This window comes from Lolium perenne, chromosome 4, assembly GCF_019359855.2.
Source record: "Lolium perenne isolate Kyuss_39 chromosome 4, Kyuss_2.0, whole genome shotgun sequence".
Lineage (NCBI taxonomy): Eukaryota > Viridiplantae > Streptophyta > Magnoliopsida > Poales > Poaceae > Lolium > Lolium perenne.
In genome coordinates, this window is record NC_067247.2 from 15,795,902 (window position 1) to 15,813,446 (window position 17,545).

Genomic DNA, 17,545 nt, shown 5'->3' on the forward strand with positions numbered 1-17,545 from the left:
CTTGCAGCAAAAGATTCCAACTCGGCATGTGCCTGGTACTAACAAGTGCAGATTATAAGTCTTGACCCATTAAACTCATCAAGACGACTTTACCGCATCAAGATCACGGAAGAAAAGATAATATGAACTGGGACACAAAACAAAAGGACCAATCCATACAGCACATTCAGGCATCGCCCCGGTAACAGAACAAAGCATAGAAGAGCCTTGCTTTGATAGCACACAGGTCGCGACCAACTAAGATGTAATGCCCCGTTGCTGCCGGAGGTCGCCGGAGCGTGAGGAGGAGAATAATGCCGCTTGTGGAGAGCGGCCACCGAAGTGGTAGGGGACGAGAGAGAGGAAAAGGGAGCAACCTGACTTCAGTTCTTTCCTTCGATGTCTTTCTACAGGTGCGCTTCTCCTTTTGTTGGCATCCACTGTTAGCAATAAGCCATGGTGTCCGTGGCGTGCATGGTGGACCGGCGTGAGCGCGTCAAGGTCGAGTCCATGCACGGCATGGTGCTCGCGCATGGCAGTGTGAGTGTAGCGCGTGCGTGCGTGTGTTTAGCCAGGTTCAGTTAGCGAGTGCAGCGGAGGACTTGGTCCAGCAGCGGGCCAGCCGTGGCGATCGCGTCGGAGCACGTCGTGCGCGAGCTGATCATGGGTGCGTGTGTGCGCGGCCGTAGCGACGTGGGTGCGAGCTGCGGCTATAAAACTCTCCCTGTAATCTCCATTGTCGTCACCACGATGTTGAGCTCGGGTTGAAATACAGAAAAGATGTTCGTGCGCCATTGTCTTCGTCTACCTCCGTCCGTGAGCTGCGAGAGCGAGGGAGCTAGCACCAACAAGTGGTATCAGAGCCACGGCGATGGCGTTGGTTCTGCACAGTGGTGGCGCCGGGGGGAGCGCGATGCCGCTCTTCTGTCCGATGCTCACCCGCGACAACTACACCGTCTGGGCGATCAAGGTTGAGGCGAACCTCGACGTGCAGGGCGTCTGGGAGGCCGTGGTTCCGGCGGACCCGACGGCGATGGTCGATCCGGAGAAGAACAAGAGGGCGAGGGCGTACCTGCTCGGCGCGCTCTCGGAGGACATCCTCCTGCAGGTGTCATCGAAGAAGACGGCGCCGGCGATCTGGGAGTGCCTCAAGGCGCGTTTCGTCGGCGCGGATCGCGTCAAGGTAGCTCGGCTGTCGACGCTCCGCGGCGAATTCGACCGGCTGATCATGGCGGACGGCGAGGAGCTGGACGTCTACGCCAGCAAGATCGGCTGCATGGCCGCCAAGTTTGCAAGCCTCGGCGGGACGCTGAGCGACACCCAGATGGTGAAGAAGCTGCTCGACACCGTCCCGGAATCGCTGTTCGCGGCGGTGGCCGGCATCGAGCAGTTCTGCGACGTCAAGACCATCTACTTCGACGAGGTGCTCGGGCGTCTCAAGGCGTTCCAGGAGCGGACGGAACGGCGCAAGGCAGCCGTTGGCGGAGAGCGTCATGGGGACCAGCTGCTGCTCACGGCGGCGCAATGGGAGCAGAGGCACCGGACATGCGGCGACGACTACGACGACAGCAACGGCAGGCGCGGCAAGTGCCACAACTGCGGCATCCGTGGTCACTTCGGCCGCGACTGCAAGAAGCCCAATAAGAAGGAGGAGGAAGAGAACCAGGAGGAGGCGCTGCTCTGCGACACCGGTGACCACCCCTGCCTGCTCTAGTTCATGGCTTAGGGGGTGAATGTTAGCAATAAGCCATGGTGTCCGTGGCGTGCATGGTGGACCGGCGTGAGCGCGTCAAGGTCGAGTCCATGCACGGCATGGTGCGCGCGCATGGCAGTGTGAGTGTAGCGCGTGCGTGCGTGTGTTTAGCCAGGTTCAGTTAGCGAGTGCAGCGGAGGACTTGGTCCAGCAGCGAGCCGGCCGTGGCGATCGCGTCGGAGCGCGTCGTGCGTGAGCTGGGGGTGCTGATCATGGGTGCGTGTGTGCGCGGCCGTAGCGATGTGGGTGCGAGCTGCGGCTATAAAACTCTCCCTGTAATCTCCATTGTCGTCACCACGAGGTTGAGCTCGGGTTGAAATACAGAAAAGATGTTCGTGCGCCATTGTCTTCGTCTACCTCCGTCCGTGAGCTGCGAGAGCGAGGGAGCTAGCCAGAGCTAGCACCAACATCCACGAGTACTGCCACTCTGCCAGCCCAAGAACACCAGGCCCGTGGCCCATGACGTCCAGGCCTATATCTCCCAAGATACCGGGTATGACATTAAGAGACAGTACAGCAGTAACAGCACACAGGTCAAGTCTCGGAGGCCGCCACCGCCTGCCGCGGTCGACTGGCGCCGCAGCGAGGGGAAGGCTGCTGGAGCTGGAGCAGGACCAGCACCAGCACTGCTGCCGACGCCGTCGCCAGAGGAGGCCACAGCACCGCCGTACGCGGGAGGAGCGACGGCGTGGTGTGGTGCTGGTCCAGCGAGTTCATCGCCCACTGCATGAAGTCGTCCATGGTGTTAAGCTTCATGCACTAACCACTTGAACCAAAAGTCCGAACTGATGGAAAGGGCTAGGCAATCCACATATACACTTCACAACACCCCCACTCGCGTGTGACGGGAGAAGAGAAAGTCAACACGTGAAAGAAGAAGAGCACACCGAAACAGCGGTGGCTAAAGAGGGGGGCAACAACAATTTTTAGGCTTAATTGCGAAAACCATGTGAAAGCCAGAATTTGAACTTGAGACCTGGGGCTCTGATACCATGTTAAGCTTCATGCACTAACCACTTGAACCAAAAGTTCGAACTGATAGAAAGGGCTAGGCAATCCACATATACACTTCACAACACATGGCTCAACAGATCGATCCTGCAAGCTAGAAGAGACAAATCACTTCACCTGGCTGGCAGCTCAGCATGATTGGACTGATGATGATCTGAAGCACAAAATACCTCCAGATCTCTTTCACTCTATGGAGTTCAGTCTCTCTCTCTCTAGACAGCGGAGAGGAGAGAAAGCAAAGCGGAATTGAGGGAACAAATACCAAAAGAATAAGTTTTTCGTGGTGTGTCCTAATCCTACTAGCTACTACTACTATTATACTTGTGCATTTTACATTGCACCCCACGGAGAATATAGTATAGGTCAGTCCATTGATCAATGTATGTATGTATGTACGTACGTATGTATGTACGCACGTACGTATGTACGTATGTATGTACGTACGTACGTATACGTACGTACGTATGTACGTATGTACGTACGTATGTATGCTTCAAGATTCGTGCGAACCTCAATAAAATGTATTGTTTTGAAATGGTGATGCCTAACTTGCATGAAAGTTCTATTTACTTGTATGCACCTCTTATGAAACAACTCTATTTGATACCGGCAGGTCGCTGGAGCTGAAGGCCGGAGAAGAAGGTGGTGGGGCTTAGCAAGGCGAGGCGGCGCGGAAGTGCGCCGGCCGCGGGCGGGGGAGGACGGCGGTTAGACCGGTGGTGGTTGCTGGTGAACAGCTCCCTGGAATGGGAGAAGTAGATTCACCGGAGACAAAGAAAAATGCCATCGGCAAAAGAGTTAGTGATGCAGTCGACTAAAAATTAGCCTAATTCTCAATCAGCTGCCTGAGAGGGGCCCAATTTATATTGCAGTTTAACATGATACGTGCAAGGAGACTCTTGGGTTGCATAAAACTTTGAATTTTGTTTCCAATAAAATGTAATATCATCGAGCAGGGGAAAGCCAAAAACTCATACACATATACTATATTGCGTGTGGATGCACGTTCGAAAGAGTCAACTTTTGAGTGTACCTGACTTTGTGTGATACTTTTTAGGTCTATGAGCTGTGGGTACTCTCATTGGTTCTACTCTTGATGTAGATTTATATACCCTTCGAAGCCAATGGATTGTTCGAGTTTTGGTGGCTATGCGAGACCTTGCAGCGCTCGAGAAGGATAAAGGTGATTGTTTGGAGGTGGTTGCTTTGCTGCACCTCAATGGCTACAGATTTCGGTTTCGGAGAGAGGCGGTTAGGTATAAGCCTGACCCTCGGTTCCGTCCTTTTTTTCTGGAAGGACGGAGGTGATGATGATGGTTCCCATGGGTTTGAGGAGGAGAGGTTTGTTGAGCGCGGAGTTGATGAAGGAGAATTTATGCGCAACGTTGAGTGGAACCCCAAGAGGATGGTATGATGAGCACAACATGAAGTTTTCCCCCAGTAAGAAACCAAGGTTTATCGACCAGTAGGAGAAAAATGTTCTCTCCCGAGGTGTTGCGAACCAACTCGTGACAGGGCGCACTTCCGGTGTCAGCAGCAACATGGAGACCTGCACACAAACAACCAACAACTTTGTCCCCAACTTTCAGCGACGTTGTCAAGCTCACTAGTTTTGCTGAAAACAAAGGGTTAAACGAATCGTGTGGAAGAAGAATTGTTTGCAGAGAACAGAACAAAAAAATGTTGTAGAAGATTGCAATTAAAAGAAGAAGGACCGGGGTCCACAGTTCACTAGAGGCGCCTTCCCAATAAAATAAATATGCTGGGTAAACAAATTACAGATGGGCAATTGACAAACAGAGATTCTACGCTAATGGTTGGTGCAGAATACATGCTATGAAAGTATGCGGGCATTACAACAATATACATAGACCGTAATCCAACTGCATCTATGACTAATAATCCACCTTCAGGATTGCATCCGCGACACCCTCCAGTATTAAGTTGCAAGCAACGGACTATCACTTTAAGCAATGTGTGTAAAGTAAACGATGAAACTACCCTTGAATAGAACACCGCTGTTTTCTCCCTACACTACAAGAAAAGTTCTGATAGACAACGTCTCAAAATCGTCCGCTAAGGGGTATTTTTCGTCGCCTATGGGCCTAACCCGACGATATGGGTTCTGTTGTGGAAACTGCGTCAGGCAAAGTCCTACGACGATTTTTTCGGTCCGTCGCGCTTGGGCGCCCTTCCGCCACGGAAAATCGGACCGTTGCCCAAGTGTTTCCGGGAGCCCGTTGATCGCCGACGTCATGCAACCGACACGTGGCGTACGCCGTTAATCGCGCGAACGGCGTTAACTCGCCGAAACCCCGTGGTAGATGGTAGACCCACACGAGGCTCGCCACGTCTTAAGCGGGCCGGCCCATTAAGTTTATGGTCGGGCCACTGACTTAGTTTGACCTGGTCAACTATATGGCTGGGCTGGTCCATTAGTTACGTGGGCCGGCCTAACCTCTAAGGTTGATCGGTCAAAACTTTAATGGGCCGCCCACTAAGTATGTGGGCCGGCCGAATGCACTCGTTTGACCGGTCAACAGCAAAAGGGCCGGCCCACAAGACATGTGGGACCCACTTTCTCGGTATCGGCCGCCCATTTACAAAGTGGGGTCCACATTAAAGCAACCGGGCCGGCCCAAGAAGTTATTGGGCCGCCCAATTAGCATGTGGGTCCCACTTTCCTCGCTATCTGCCGGCCCATTTAGTACGTGGGGTCCACATTTGATAAAATGGGCCGCCCAACAAGCCAATGGGTCGGCCAAAAGCACCGGTGGGTCCCACTTTGTCGTTAAAGGGCCAGCCCATTTAGTATGTGGGGTCCACCATATAGCAAGTGGGCCGCCCAACAAGATAGTGGGCGGCCAAAAACACAGTGGGTCCCACTTTCCGCTAAAGGGTCGCCCATTTAGTATGTGGGGTCCACCATATAGCAAGTGGGTCGCCCAACAAGATAGTGGGTCGGCCAAAACACCGGTGGGTCCCACTTTCCGCTAAAGGGCCGCCCATTTAGTATGTGGGGTCCACCATATAGCAAGTGGGCCGCTCAACATGCTAGTGGGTCGGCCAAAAACACAGTGGGTCCCACTTTCCGTTAAAGGGCCGCCCATTTAGTATGTGGGGTCCACCATATAGCAAGTGGGCCGCCCAACACGCTAGTGGGCCGGCCAAAACACGTGGGTCCCACTTTCGCCTTAAAGGGCCGGCCCATTTAGTATGTGGGGTCCACCACAAAAGCAATTGGCTGGCCCAACTAGTTAGTGGGCCGGCCCAAAGAGTGGGTGGGTCCACCTTAAAGCAAGTGGGCCGGCCCAATAAATGTGTGGGGTCCACAAGAATCAAGTGGGCCGGCCCAATAAGTAAGTGGGCCACTCGTTTAGTTGCCGTTTATATGCCGGCGTAATAGGCGCTTTAGGATTTTGCGGGCGGCACATATGTGATTTCGCTTAATTGGGCCGTTTAAGGGATGGGAATTCGTGATTTAGATATCGAGAATATTTACGCAAAGATTGATTTCTCGTCGGATAGCCTCACTTACCACAAGCACCAAAGAAAAATGCGCGAAAGAACTATAAAAACTAACTAAGTATTACATCAGTTGCAAGGCATTGAAAAAATATTACAGTAACCCAGAGAAATTGAATGGTAATTAAACCTAGCAATACAATGAAGGGATCCGGCAATTTTTTAAGTTGTCCATGCAAAGACCTATATCTCGAAACAAAGACATTACAAGTTAAGACAAAGAACAATGGAAAGGCAAAGACACTACAATATTGTTTGCCAAAGAATTTGGAACTCATCATTTCGTCGTTATAACAAGATCATTGTAATGCGCACAATAAGCAAACAAAGAGTGCATGCCGCATACCAACATCCAATATAACAGAGCATGTTAGAATGAAATAATGAGACTTACTACATCGCCGAGTCCCATGCAAACCAACATGTTCAAAGGAGTACAAAATTGGCATGAACAACATAGTAGCAAAGCTATAAATTTTGTAACAACGATCGAGCAAGATGAAGTTATGATGGCTACATCTACAGAAAGGTGGAATGTAAACCAAAAATAGAAGTTACGATGGCAAAAGCTAAAGAGGAGGGAATGTGAACCAACATGTGCCAAGTGCAATTACTTCATTTTGGCCGTGAACTAAATAATACTCCTGAACTGATAGTGAAGGGGATGCAAATCAAGATGTTTCGGGATATAAACTTGTAATGAGCAACACATAGAGGATAGTTAATGCTGGAGCTTAGGATGGACCAGATACGTAATATAGTGGGATCACCCGTGAACTTGTATAAGAGGGAATGCAAACCAATATGTTCAGCTTTCCATATGTGAGCGTCATGCCAAGTCGTAGAAACAAGTCAATAATGCAGCTTTTGAAGAACAAGATGGCACGCAAAATTATTATCTAGTAGTATGACAAGTTTATTTGTACTACAAAGCTAGATAGCAGAGTGATAGCATGCCAAACTAAGTCCTTACTTTGTTAGCTTACAATGAACTAGATACAAAACAATGGCATCACCCGTAGTACAGGAATGCAAGCCAACATGTTCATGGAGTAAAAAATTGGCACAAACAACATAGTAGCAGGCCATAATTTTTGTAACAACGACTGAGCAAGATAAAGTTATGATGGCTAGATCTACAGAGCAGGGAATGTAAACAAAATATAGAAGTTACGATGCCAAAAGCTATAGAGCAGGGAATGCGAACCAACATGTGCAATTACTTAAAATTGGCCATGAACTAAATAATAGCAGGATGTTACTATAATACCTATAATTTTTGTAACAACGACTGCGCAAGATAGAAGTTATGATGGCTACATCTACAGAGCAGGGAATGCAAACCAAAATGTTCAATCGCTTAAAGTTAGCAATGAAGTAGAAAATAGCAACGTGTTACGGTCATAGCTAGGAATGAACTAAAAGAGCTTCAGACAAACAAGCATCTGAACCCGTAACATGGCGCTAAAACAAGGGACTTACATTAGGAGAAGCACTGTGGGAGTCACAACAGATCTTCCCGGGGTTGATAGATCCGGTGATGAAGTACGCTACATGTGCTACTTGGGGTTGGAGAGACGGCCATTACACTTCATGGTTACTCATCTCATCTCGCAAAAAAGTAACGGCGCGTCGTTAGCACAAACAGGTTCCCCAAGATTAAACAAGAACTTGCAGGCAAGCAATAGAAAAGCGACAGAGAAGAGTTTAGATCATGCACGGCGCCGGTGAAGCAGATCCGGTTCATGCACGGCGGTGTCGTTGAGCAAGATCCGATGCGGTGGAAGACGGATCCGGCGAAGCGGCTAAGCTGACGCGACTGCGGTAGCCTGCTGGATGAGCATATGGTTTCGAGGTACGGCGGGGATGATCCGGTCCGGTTGATGACGGCGTCGATGAAGCGGCTCCGGCAGGCAGCCGGATGACGAGGATCGCGAGGGCTCGGGTAGGCCAGGGAAGTCCGGCGGGGATGTTCCGGTGCGGTGGTCGTGGAGGTGGGAGAGAGGGACTTGGGAAGTTCCGGTGGGTGGTCTGAGGGAAATGAATTTTTTTCTGGGAGGGTTTCCGGGCTAGGGAGGTGGTGATCCAAAAAATGACGGGCATACCCCCCCCCCCCCCCCCAACCCACCATTCTGTCATCTCCGCAGGGGTAGAATGGGAATTTGGAAGCGTGTCAAATTTTTGTATTTTGTGGGCGGGAAGTTTTGCCGCTATGAGATTTTGAATTTGGCTAAGGTCCAACTATAATGATTAAAAAATGTGAGACCGTACTAGTACCTCTGTTCAAGGCCGAGTGCAAAATCAAATCATCATCACATTAAATACCTAAGCTACCATGATCATCATCTATCTCTGAAATTGGCTCATCCGCTAGATCTTGCAAATTATAGTGATAAAAAATTGTGAGACCGTACTAGTATTTCAGTTCAAGGCCGAGTGCAACATCAAAACATCATCACGTTGAAAATTTGTTACCCTGATCATGATCTATATCTGAAATTGGTGCATCCATTGCAAAGTATAATGCTAAAATTTTGAGTGACCGTACTAGTACTTATGTTCAAGCCCGAGTACAACATCAAATCATCATCATGCTGAAAATTTGTTACCATGATCATGATCTATGTCTGAATTTGGCGCATCTGCTAAATGTTGCAAAGTATAATGATTAAAAAAATTGTGAGACCGTACTAGTACTTATGTTCAAGGTCGAGTGCAACATCAAATCATCATCACGTTGACGATTTTTTCTGTTACCATGATCATTATCTATCTATAAGAGCATCTCCACCTAAGACAAAGATCCTCTATTTGGGGACGCTGCTCCCACACCGGCGGCCCCAAAACGGCAGCCCCGATAGATTTTAAAATTTAAATTGACATCTAAAAACCCAAATTCATACGAAATTTATACCAAAGTAGCTCGAATTTAAACATAACTAAACATAAACTTAATCCTGGTCTACTGGCCATCGGTAGGGGCGCTCGACGGCCCTGCCTCGTCGTTGTTCTTCGCCATTGCCGCCTGCTTCCGTGCTCGCTTCTCCTCCGTTGCTTCGCGCATCTGGCGGTGGAGCATGGCGGCCGGCGTCGCAGGGGCTTGCCGGCGGCGCTGTCCCCGCGCTTCCAGCCTTTCCCGAGAAGCTTCGATCTCGGCGCGCCTCGCCCGCTGGCGAGCGAACGCGTCCCGGTGGCGATGAGCATTGAGCTCGCGAGCTCGTCGCTCCGCCTCCTTGAGGCGGCGTCCCGCCTCCTCCGTGATCGCTCGCTGGCGCGATATCTCGAGGACGTGCTCGAGGTTCGCGTCGTTGACGAACTCGCGCTCCTCCTCCCTCAACCACTGGTATCGTTGTGCGTTCAGCGACGCGAGGATCGCCGCCGCTCCGGGTCGGCGGGGCTCGCGGCGGCTCGCCCGATCGCGCCGACTCCTCGATCCGCCGCCTCGCTTCCGCTTCGCTACGTAGACATCGTGCCAGGACTCGAACCGTGGGTCCTCGTCCTCGTCGGAGCTGTGCTCGCTGCCGGCCTGCAGCTCCGGCTCCGGCTCCGGCTGCGGCTGCCGTGGTGGTGGAGGCAGCGCGCGGCCGTTGAGGCCAAGCATCGAGTAGGTGGTCTTCAGACGGCGCGGCATCTTGATGTGGAGAGTAGAGAATGGAGCAGCGGTGGTGGACGGCGTACGTCCTATATATCTAGCGGTGGCAACTACCCACATTTACGGCGACTGGACGCCGCGTGGCCGGGCCGCTGCCCTCGTGGCCGCCGCTGCCTCGGTTTCCGCGCGGGAGGCCATTTAAACGCCGACGACCAACCTTCCCGCGTCATGGCCGCCGATGCGAACCGTCGCGTCCTCTCGCCGACAAGGCGCCTCCACCAGCGAAAACCGTCATTCCGCGAGGCACCCGAGCGCTCGATTCGCGCCTCGGCGAAGGGGCCGGCTCGGGGATGCCGGCGATTCTACTCGGCTCGACAAATAGCCGGCGCCGTTTGGAGCGCACCGGTGCGAGCCCTAAAACGACGCCGGCCCCCAAATCGCTATGGGTGCTCTGAATTTGGGGCGACCGCTAAATCTTGCATAGTATAATGATAAAAATTGTGAGACCATACTAGTAGTTCTGTTTAAGGCCGAGTGCAAGATAAAATAATCATTACATTGAAAATTTGTTACAATGATTGCAAACTATAGCAATAACAGGAAAAAATGCTCAAGGATTACAATAACAGCAAAAATTCTCAAATACAACAACAAGTCGAAATAACTCAAATGATACAAGCCATACAAATGGCATCATCGGCAAAACGGCATTTCGTTAGGTAGAATTCATCGGAGTGCAAGTAACAAATGGCTTTCCATTAGATCTCAGAGTAGATTATTAAGGATCTCGCTCAATCCAAGCTTGCCTATTTTTCAATTCATGTATCTCATTGATCGTTATGATGATATTTGAATCTCTTTCATCTCTTTGTCGCTGAATTATATCAATTGATTCATGTGCAAAGGCAGCGATTGTTTGCGCTGGAATGGCTGGGACAAAGAGCTATCATCCGACAATCGATGAATTGGCATTGTCACGGCCGTGGTGGAAAGACCTGGACACTTGATGTACATGCCCTGCCATCCGCCTTCCTTGCTCTATTCGGGGCTGAAAACAAGACAAAGGTGTTACAGTAACCATACAATTTGAGAAAACAACCATATTATTAGTTGTCACAGATTTTTGCAAAGCATCAAAACAGATGGCAGATTTTCACAAAGCACAAGGCATAATATAACAAAGCAAGCTATCAACCCCAATGCAACAGCAGAGCAACCGGATGGCAAATATGAACAAAATAAATCAAGTAACTAGACAACCGCCTAATAAAATAAGCCAGAAACCGCATAACACTGTCTATTAAAATTGACACTTGGAAGGGGTGCTTCAGATCCCTTAAGTTCCACAAAAGTGGTCATGTGGACAAAACTAGCCAGACATTGTGCGCTTGGAGAATCTCCAACCCCTAAATTTCATTATTTTAATCATCGGCCAGCCATGGGAATGCCTCGTATAAAAGAGAAATATATCCATTTGGTGCCAAATATAAACGAAAGCAGGACCAATTAAGACAGATTAGACAAAGAACCATTCTGGGATTCATATAAACTGACATATTATTTCAATGTTTAACCCATGAGCGCAATATAAGGGAAGGAGAAACAAACACATGAACCATTTTGTGCCTAAAAATAAAAGATGAGTCAGCCAAAAAGTAACAACAAATCTTATTTATGATACCTACTGAAGGTGGATTTCCTACTACAGAAGGTGGCATTGGATTAATCAACAAGTGAAATCCGAAAAAGTCTTACAAAAAACAAATATGCTCATTATATCCCACAACAAGCATGCCGTATAGTCACAAGGTTTATATGTTTTAATCATCACCAACTCAATGAATCAAGGACTAATAACCAATTGAATCATCATCTGACTCATATTCACCAAGCAAAACATTCTTATCATTATGGAAGAAATCCGTAAGACATAACGGTATGAGGAAGTGCATGAGCAATCAAACATTATGTGGCTGGAATAAAATGCCAGATCATTTAAGTTAAGGAACAATTAAATTGGTTTAATCACGATCAAACAAAAAAGATTAGACAGCAATAGAACAAGTTTGAGAAGCTAGCAGAAAATGAACGAAGACGTGCAGTCATACAAATAGCATGATTTATTTCAAACCAGCTTATCCTATCTATATGGAGAGTAAATGTGTTAAACACAAACTGGTTCCAGATCGATAAGCATATCAATACAAAAATGAAAGGTACTTACTGGATTATAGGGGTGATTCACTCCACGATTTGCTGTGTTCCATGTGATAGTGCAACATGAAATTACAGCAAAGAGTTAGGGTTGCAGCTCTTGAAGAACAAAAACAATGAAGAATTTAAATGTACCAGAGCAATGAGTTCACACATGTACTACAGGATGGCAAAAGGATAGCAGAAAGGAAATAGTAATTGGCATTTACCGTCATTGTTTACAACAAAACAGATGGAAATTATAATGTAAAACCTTGTGAACACAGAAGAGCACAGAATGGCGGAATATAAAACAACATTTTGCAACGAACAAAACAGACGGCGGCTATGGTCCCAAAGACACAACCTGTCACCTGAGAATAAGAAAAGCAAACAAACATGTAGGTTTCCTAACAAAAATAGATGAATTACATAGCATGCAATTACTGTTCTAACATTAGGACGAACTAGATAGATATTATAGGGGTGTTTCTTGAGAGTTTATAGAGCAGGGAATGCTTTGCTAGTCTTAGTATGAACAAGACAAAATTAATACTATTTTTGCAACACACAGTACAATCATAGACGCTCACACGTACATACATACACTCATCACTCAAGCACACACACTACCCCTTCGAGCACCTTCAGGAAACTGCATCCAAGAAACTGTTCCGACGGGTATTGAGATTGACGAAGTCACCACTAGCACCACAATGTCATCGGGAACGCCGCATCCCACAGAAGAATATTCCTCCATTTTTGAGACACCAAAGCGTTAAATCTGGGGGTGCCAACTGCCCTCCTAACCATCCAAACACAAAGTTGGTTCTCAGTGATTTGGTACTTGACATGTACTACATGATATCTAAAATGAAGTCGGTGTCAGGCTAACAAGCAGGGTGCGGCGTCGTTGCTTGACGTGAGTCGGTGTGATGCCATCACAAGATGAAGTGCATGGTCCATGTGATCTGGATTAGGGGATACTAGCATAATACCCGTGTGTTGCAACGGGTTAATAACGAAAGATGGCTCCCTCCAAATATAGAATAAATGGAATATAATCGCAATGTCTATGTCCAGGATGTGTGGCCACATGGTCCTCATTTTCTTTAGAATCTGTGGTACGTCAGTATCATACAATGTGCACTATTTTTTGTCATCACTGAGACAACTCTGATGCTCGATCGACCGATCCGAGTTGATCAATCGACCGATCTAATTAACATGTTTGAACAAACGATCGAATAATTCATAGTATTTATTGAATGATACTCCCTCCGTGCCAAAATTAAGGCATCTAAGGATTAGTTAAAAGTCAATGTTTTTAAAGTTTGACCAAGTTTACACACAAAAATATAAATATTTACAATACTAAATCATTATCATAGAGTCACCCTAAAGTATAATTTCTTAATATGTCAATTTGATATTGTAGATGTAAATATGTTTTAAAATATTTGGTCAAAGTTTGTAAGGTTTGACTTTTGACCAATCCTTAGACGCCTTACATTTTGGGACGGAGGGAGTATATCGTAAAAGGTGCCCGTTTTACACCATCTTTTTTAACAAAACACGGTACAATATAAATGCTCACTAAATGCATACTCGCTCCTACGAACGCACAAATGCACATGCAATCTCTATGAACACCTTCGAGATACTTTGTCTGAGAAACTGATTTGTCGAGAACACACGTCGAAACGTGGCCCCAACTGAACATATATTTCTCTTTATTAATGAAACACCCACGCATGAAACATGGTTTTTTTAGGGAGAATGTCACTGCGCTCCAAAACATGTGGTTGATTCTTGTCACTAACCTCTTAAAAGCTGCAGGGTATGAAAGCTTTGTTTTTTTTAAGGATTTTTAGTTGCATAAGTGTTGAGATTTGTATGTCCTACGAATTTTAAAGGGAAAATGCATGCACGTGCAAAAATTAGGAAAAGAAACCTAGAGTCATATAGGTTGTCACTGTATGTTTGCGAATGAAAGAAAAGTTAGAAAATTTAAAGTAGCACGGCAAGAGGAGCCTAATCAATGGGTCTCTTTTGGCCTTTTTCTTTTTTGCCGATTGTGTCGATCTAACCAGGATTGCCGGACACGCGTTGATGAACTACGGCAGAGGAGAAAGGACGGATCACCTGCCGATCTTTTACAGAACTATGCCAGAAAGGATATAAAGATTGACCGGTACAAAAACCATCTCCATCAATCTACGCTCGTTAAGGAGAGGGTTCCTTAGAGAATAAAAAGGGGAGCGAACGAAAAAGATGTGTGGCTGAACCGATCTATGCTTGTCTTACCGATTAGAATTAGGAAAGGGATGCTGATTTTGCTACCTAGTGCTACGGATTGGATTTTGGTCGTGACCTAACTAATCCTGATAAGAACTCCTCATGGAGCCGGTCACGCTGACCTTACTTTTTATGTTCGGGGTGAGTTGTATACACGTTTGACGTACCATCACCAACCACCGTGGCCTATTTTAAATTTAATAGTAAAGATAGTTTATATGACAAGATTATGGGGGGGGATTGTTAGTAGTAATCTTATCAATGTGGTTGGCTAGTAAAGGAGCTAGCTTAGTCATGAAGTATCCAAGGTATGTAGAGAGAATTGTAGAATGGGGAATGTTATAGAGTAAGATATTTACGAGTAGTATGAAATATCTAGAGTTTGTAGAGTATTCTAGAAGTATGGTATAGGGTTTGGATTCTGGCACATGGCAACAATCTAAAGGGTCATGTACAAAAGTTTAAATAGAGTATCACCCGTCCCATGTAAGTAAGCTTTGTACCACTGAGATATCCAATAAAGCTTCCTAGTAGTAGTAGCCCTGTGTGTAAGTGTATGTGAGGCACAAGCTTCCTAGTATTATGAGCCCTGTGTGTGAAGCACATCAAGACAAAGAGCTCAAGGAGTGGCATGGGCAAATGCGCAGGATCCTGCCATCTGCCACGCGCATTGAGAGCGGGGCGGAGCTGGATCTATGGGACTTCTCTGTCGATGCTTTTTTAGATGGACGAATCAGTATATAGACACATTCTAGTTGACCAAGACATGCTTGAACCTTCTATGGTAACAGACCAAAACATGTAGGGGGGAGGGGGTCTGGTTACCTCGACGGCGGCTTCGTGTAGTCATACTCGGCATCCTTGCGGGTCACGTCGACGACGGCGGGGGTGCTGCGGTTGCGGTGGGCGTCGGCGTCGAGGAAGCAGATCTGGGGCGGTCGATGATGGGTTCGGGGAAGCAGATCTGAAACGAGGGAGTCGGTGAAGCAGATCCGGTGCAGTGCACGGTGTCGTTGGTGAAGCGGATCAGGTACGGCAGATGAGGGAGTCGGTGAACTCAGATAGTGCAGTGCACGGCGGCGTTGGTGAAGCGGATGCGAGTGCTGCGGATGAAGCGATCGGTGAAGCATATCCGATGCGGTACACGGCGGCGTTGGTGAGGCGGATCTGGTGCTGCGGACGAGGGAGTCGGTGGCCTCGGAGTAGGTGAGGTGGTATGCCGGCTAAGTACGGCTGGGATATTCCGGTGCGGTGGTCCGGCAGGTGAGAGATGATGGGCCTGGAGTATTGCGACAGATTTTTTGCGGAAATGGGGAAGACGAATGGAAGGCGGTAGACTATATATATATCAGAGGGGATGTGTAAATTACGAACGAGACCCCAACCAACGCCGGCTTCACTTGTCTGCCTTTGCGTCATTGGTAATAGGGGTCGAAAGGGAATTCGAAATATGTGTATGGAGGCGGGAGTTTTGGCGCTCAACTCGTATTTTGAATCTCCCTGGTGTATAAGCAAGACAAGATACTAGATATTGAATCATAGACCAGGGAAGACAAGTACAAAGAGTACAAAAATACTGTAATGTCTACATTGCATGATGCTGATCTACCTTGCGTTAGTGTTTGTACTTTGTAGTGGTAGCTAAGTGGTGCAAAGAAGACATATTTGTAATTTCTACAACTAAGATATGTCTATATACATCCGTATTAGACAAAACTAAGACACCTCCTTTTAGACGAAGGTAATATTAATTTTGAATCTCTTTGTACTAATGTTGATGATTTTTAATAGATCTTCAGAGTTTCGTAGAAAAAAACTAGGCTCCTCTCGAGAAACAAATAAGCATACAATTAATTAAGTACGTGGGCGGTTATTATTATTTTAACAGGGAAACTGCATTCGTGCCCTATGGCCCGTCATCTTCAAAACCGTCCAAATGCATGCATCTAGCGACGGGCGGTTTGCAGGCCCTGGCGTGGCGGTTAACATTCGTCTTCCTCATTTCGTCTTCTCCCTGACACTCTCGCCTGTGCCCCTCTCTCGCTACCCTCCATGGAAGCGTTCTACCAAGGACACACTTTCCTCGCTCATGGAACAACCACCATTACGGCGAACTATACCAATATGGCGTCTAAGGTGGAGGAACACATCAACAAAATCGAGTTGATACTGGAGAAAGAAGACTCGTACAAAATTGTTGGCCTAGACGTAGAGTACACCTATGGGCCTGAACAGAAGGCTGCCCTCATACAGTTGTGCATGGGCACAGACTGCCTCACTGCAGATTTCCTCGGCCGACCAGCCCTGCCCCAAACTCGCTGACTTTCTTGGCATGCCTGACATAACATTTGCAGGTGTTGACATCGGCAACGACATTACCAGGCTTGGGCGTTGCAACCTCTCAGTGGCGAACTTCGTGGACATCCAGAAAAGTTGGAAGCCTGCCGATTCCACTAGTAACAATAAGGATTCGTTGGCTGACTATGTTGCGGCCATTATAGACAGCCAGTACAAATCTATCATGAAAAAACTTACGAAAGAGGAACACAAGCTGTGGAAGCAGGTGCCCTTGTCCATGAAGCATATCCTGTATGCAAGTATCGACGCATACGCGACATATGAGGTATACAGGCGAATAGTAAACTTTGAGAAGGGTCAACAAAAATTGGCGGAATTCCAGGACAGCGGGAGTAAGAAGAAGAAGAAGAAGAAGAAGAAGAAGAGCAACATGGTACAGGCTGTGGAAGCTTAAGAGGAAGACCACTGATAAGTAGTTCTGTACATCCAGCTATATTTTATCGTAGTGTTAAAAGTAGTACAGTACTAGTATGTATACGATCATGTGTGTATGCACCCAGTGATAAGTAGTTCTGTACATCCAGCTATATTTTATCTTGCAAGTAGTTTTAAAAGTAGTACAGTACTACTGTAGTATGTACGATCGTGTGTATGCTCCCAGTGTCATGAGTACATAACTGATGATAATAATACTAATATGTATGGTAGATCTTTTTTTTATCTTGCATACTCCCTACGATCCATAATAAGTGTGCCGTTTCACTCTAACAGCATCCACTGTGTTGTCCACAACAGCTATCCTCGTCCACAAGCAATAAGTGTAGTCCATGCCCATATATATAGTGGACACGTACAAGCTTTTGGTTGCCCATAAGTAAATAGTAATTATTTTACTC

At 47.3% G+C, this 17,545-nt stretch overlaps 1 protein-coding gene across 1 annotated transcript; it reads left to right on the forward strand.

Annotated features, from left to right (window-relative positions):
- Nucleotides 1-737: 737 nt before the first annotated feature.
- On the forward strand, nucleotides 738-2,051 carry LOC139830812 (uncharacterized). The gene has a single exon (XM_071819628.1). The coding sequence runs from the start codon at nucleotides 851-853 to the stop codon at nucleotides 1,691-1,693; it is 843 nt and encodes a 280-aa protein (XP_071675729.1). The 5' UTR covers nucleotides 738-850; the 3' UTR covers nucleotides 1,694-2,051.
- Nucleotides 2,052-17,545: the final 15,494 nt, after the last annotated feature.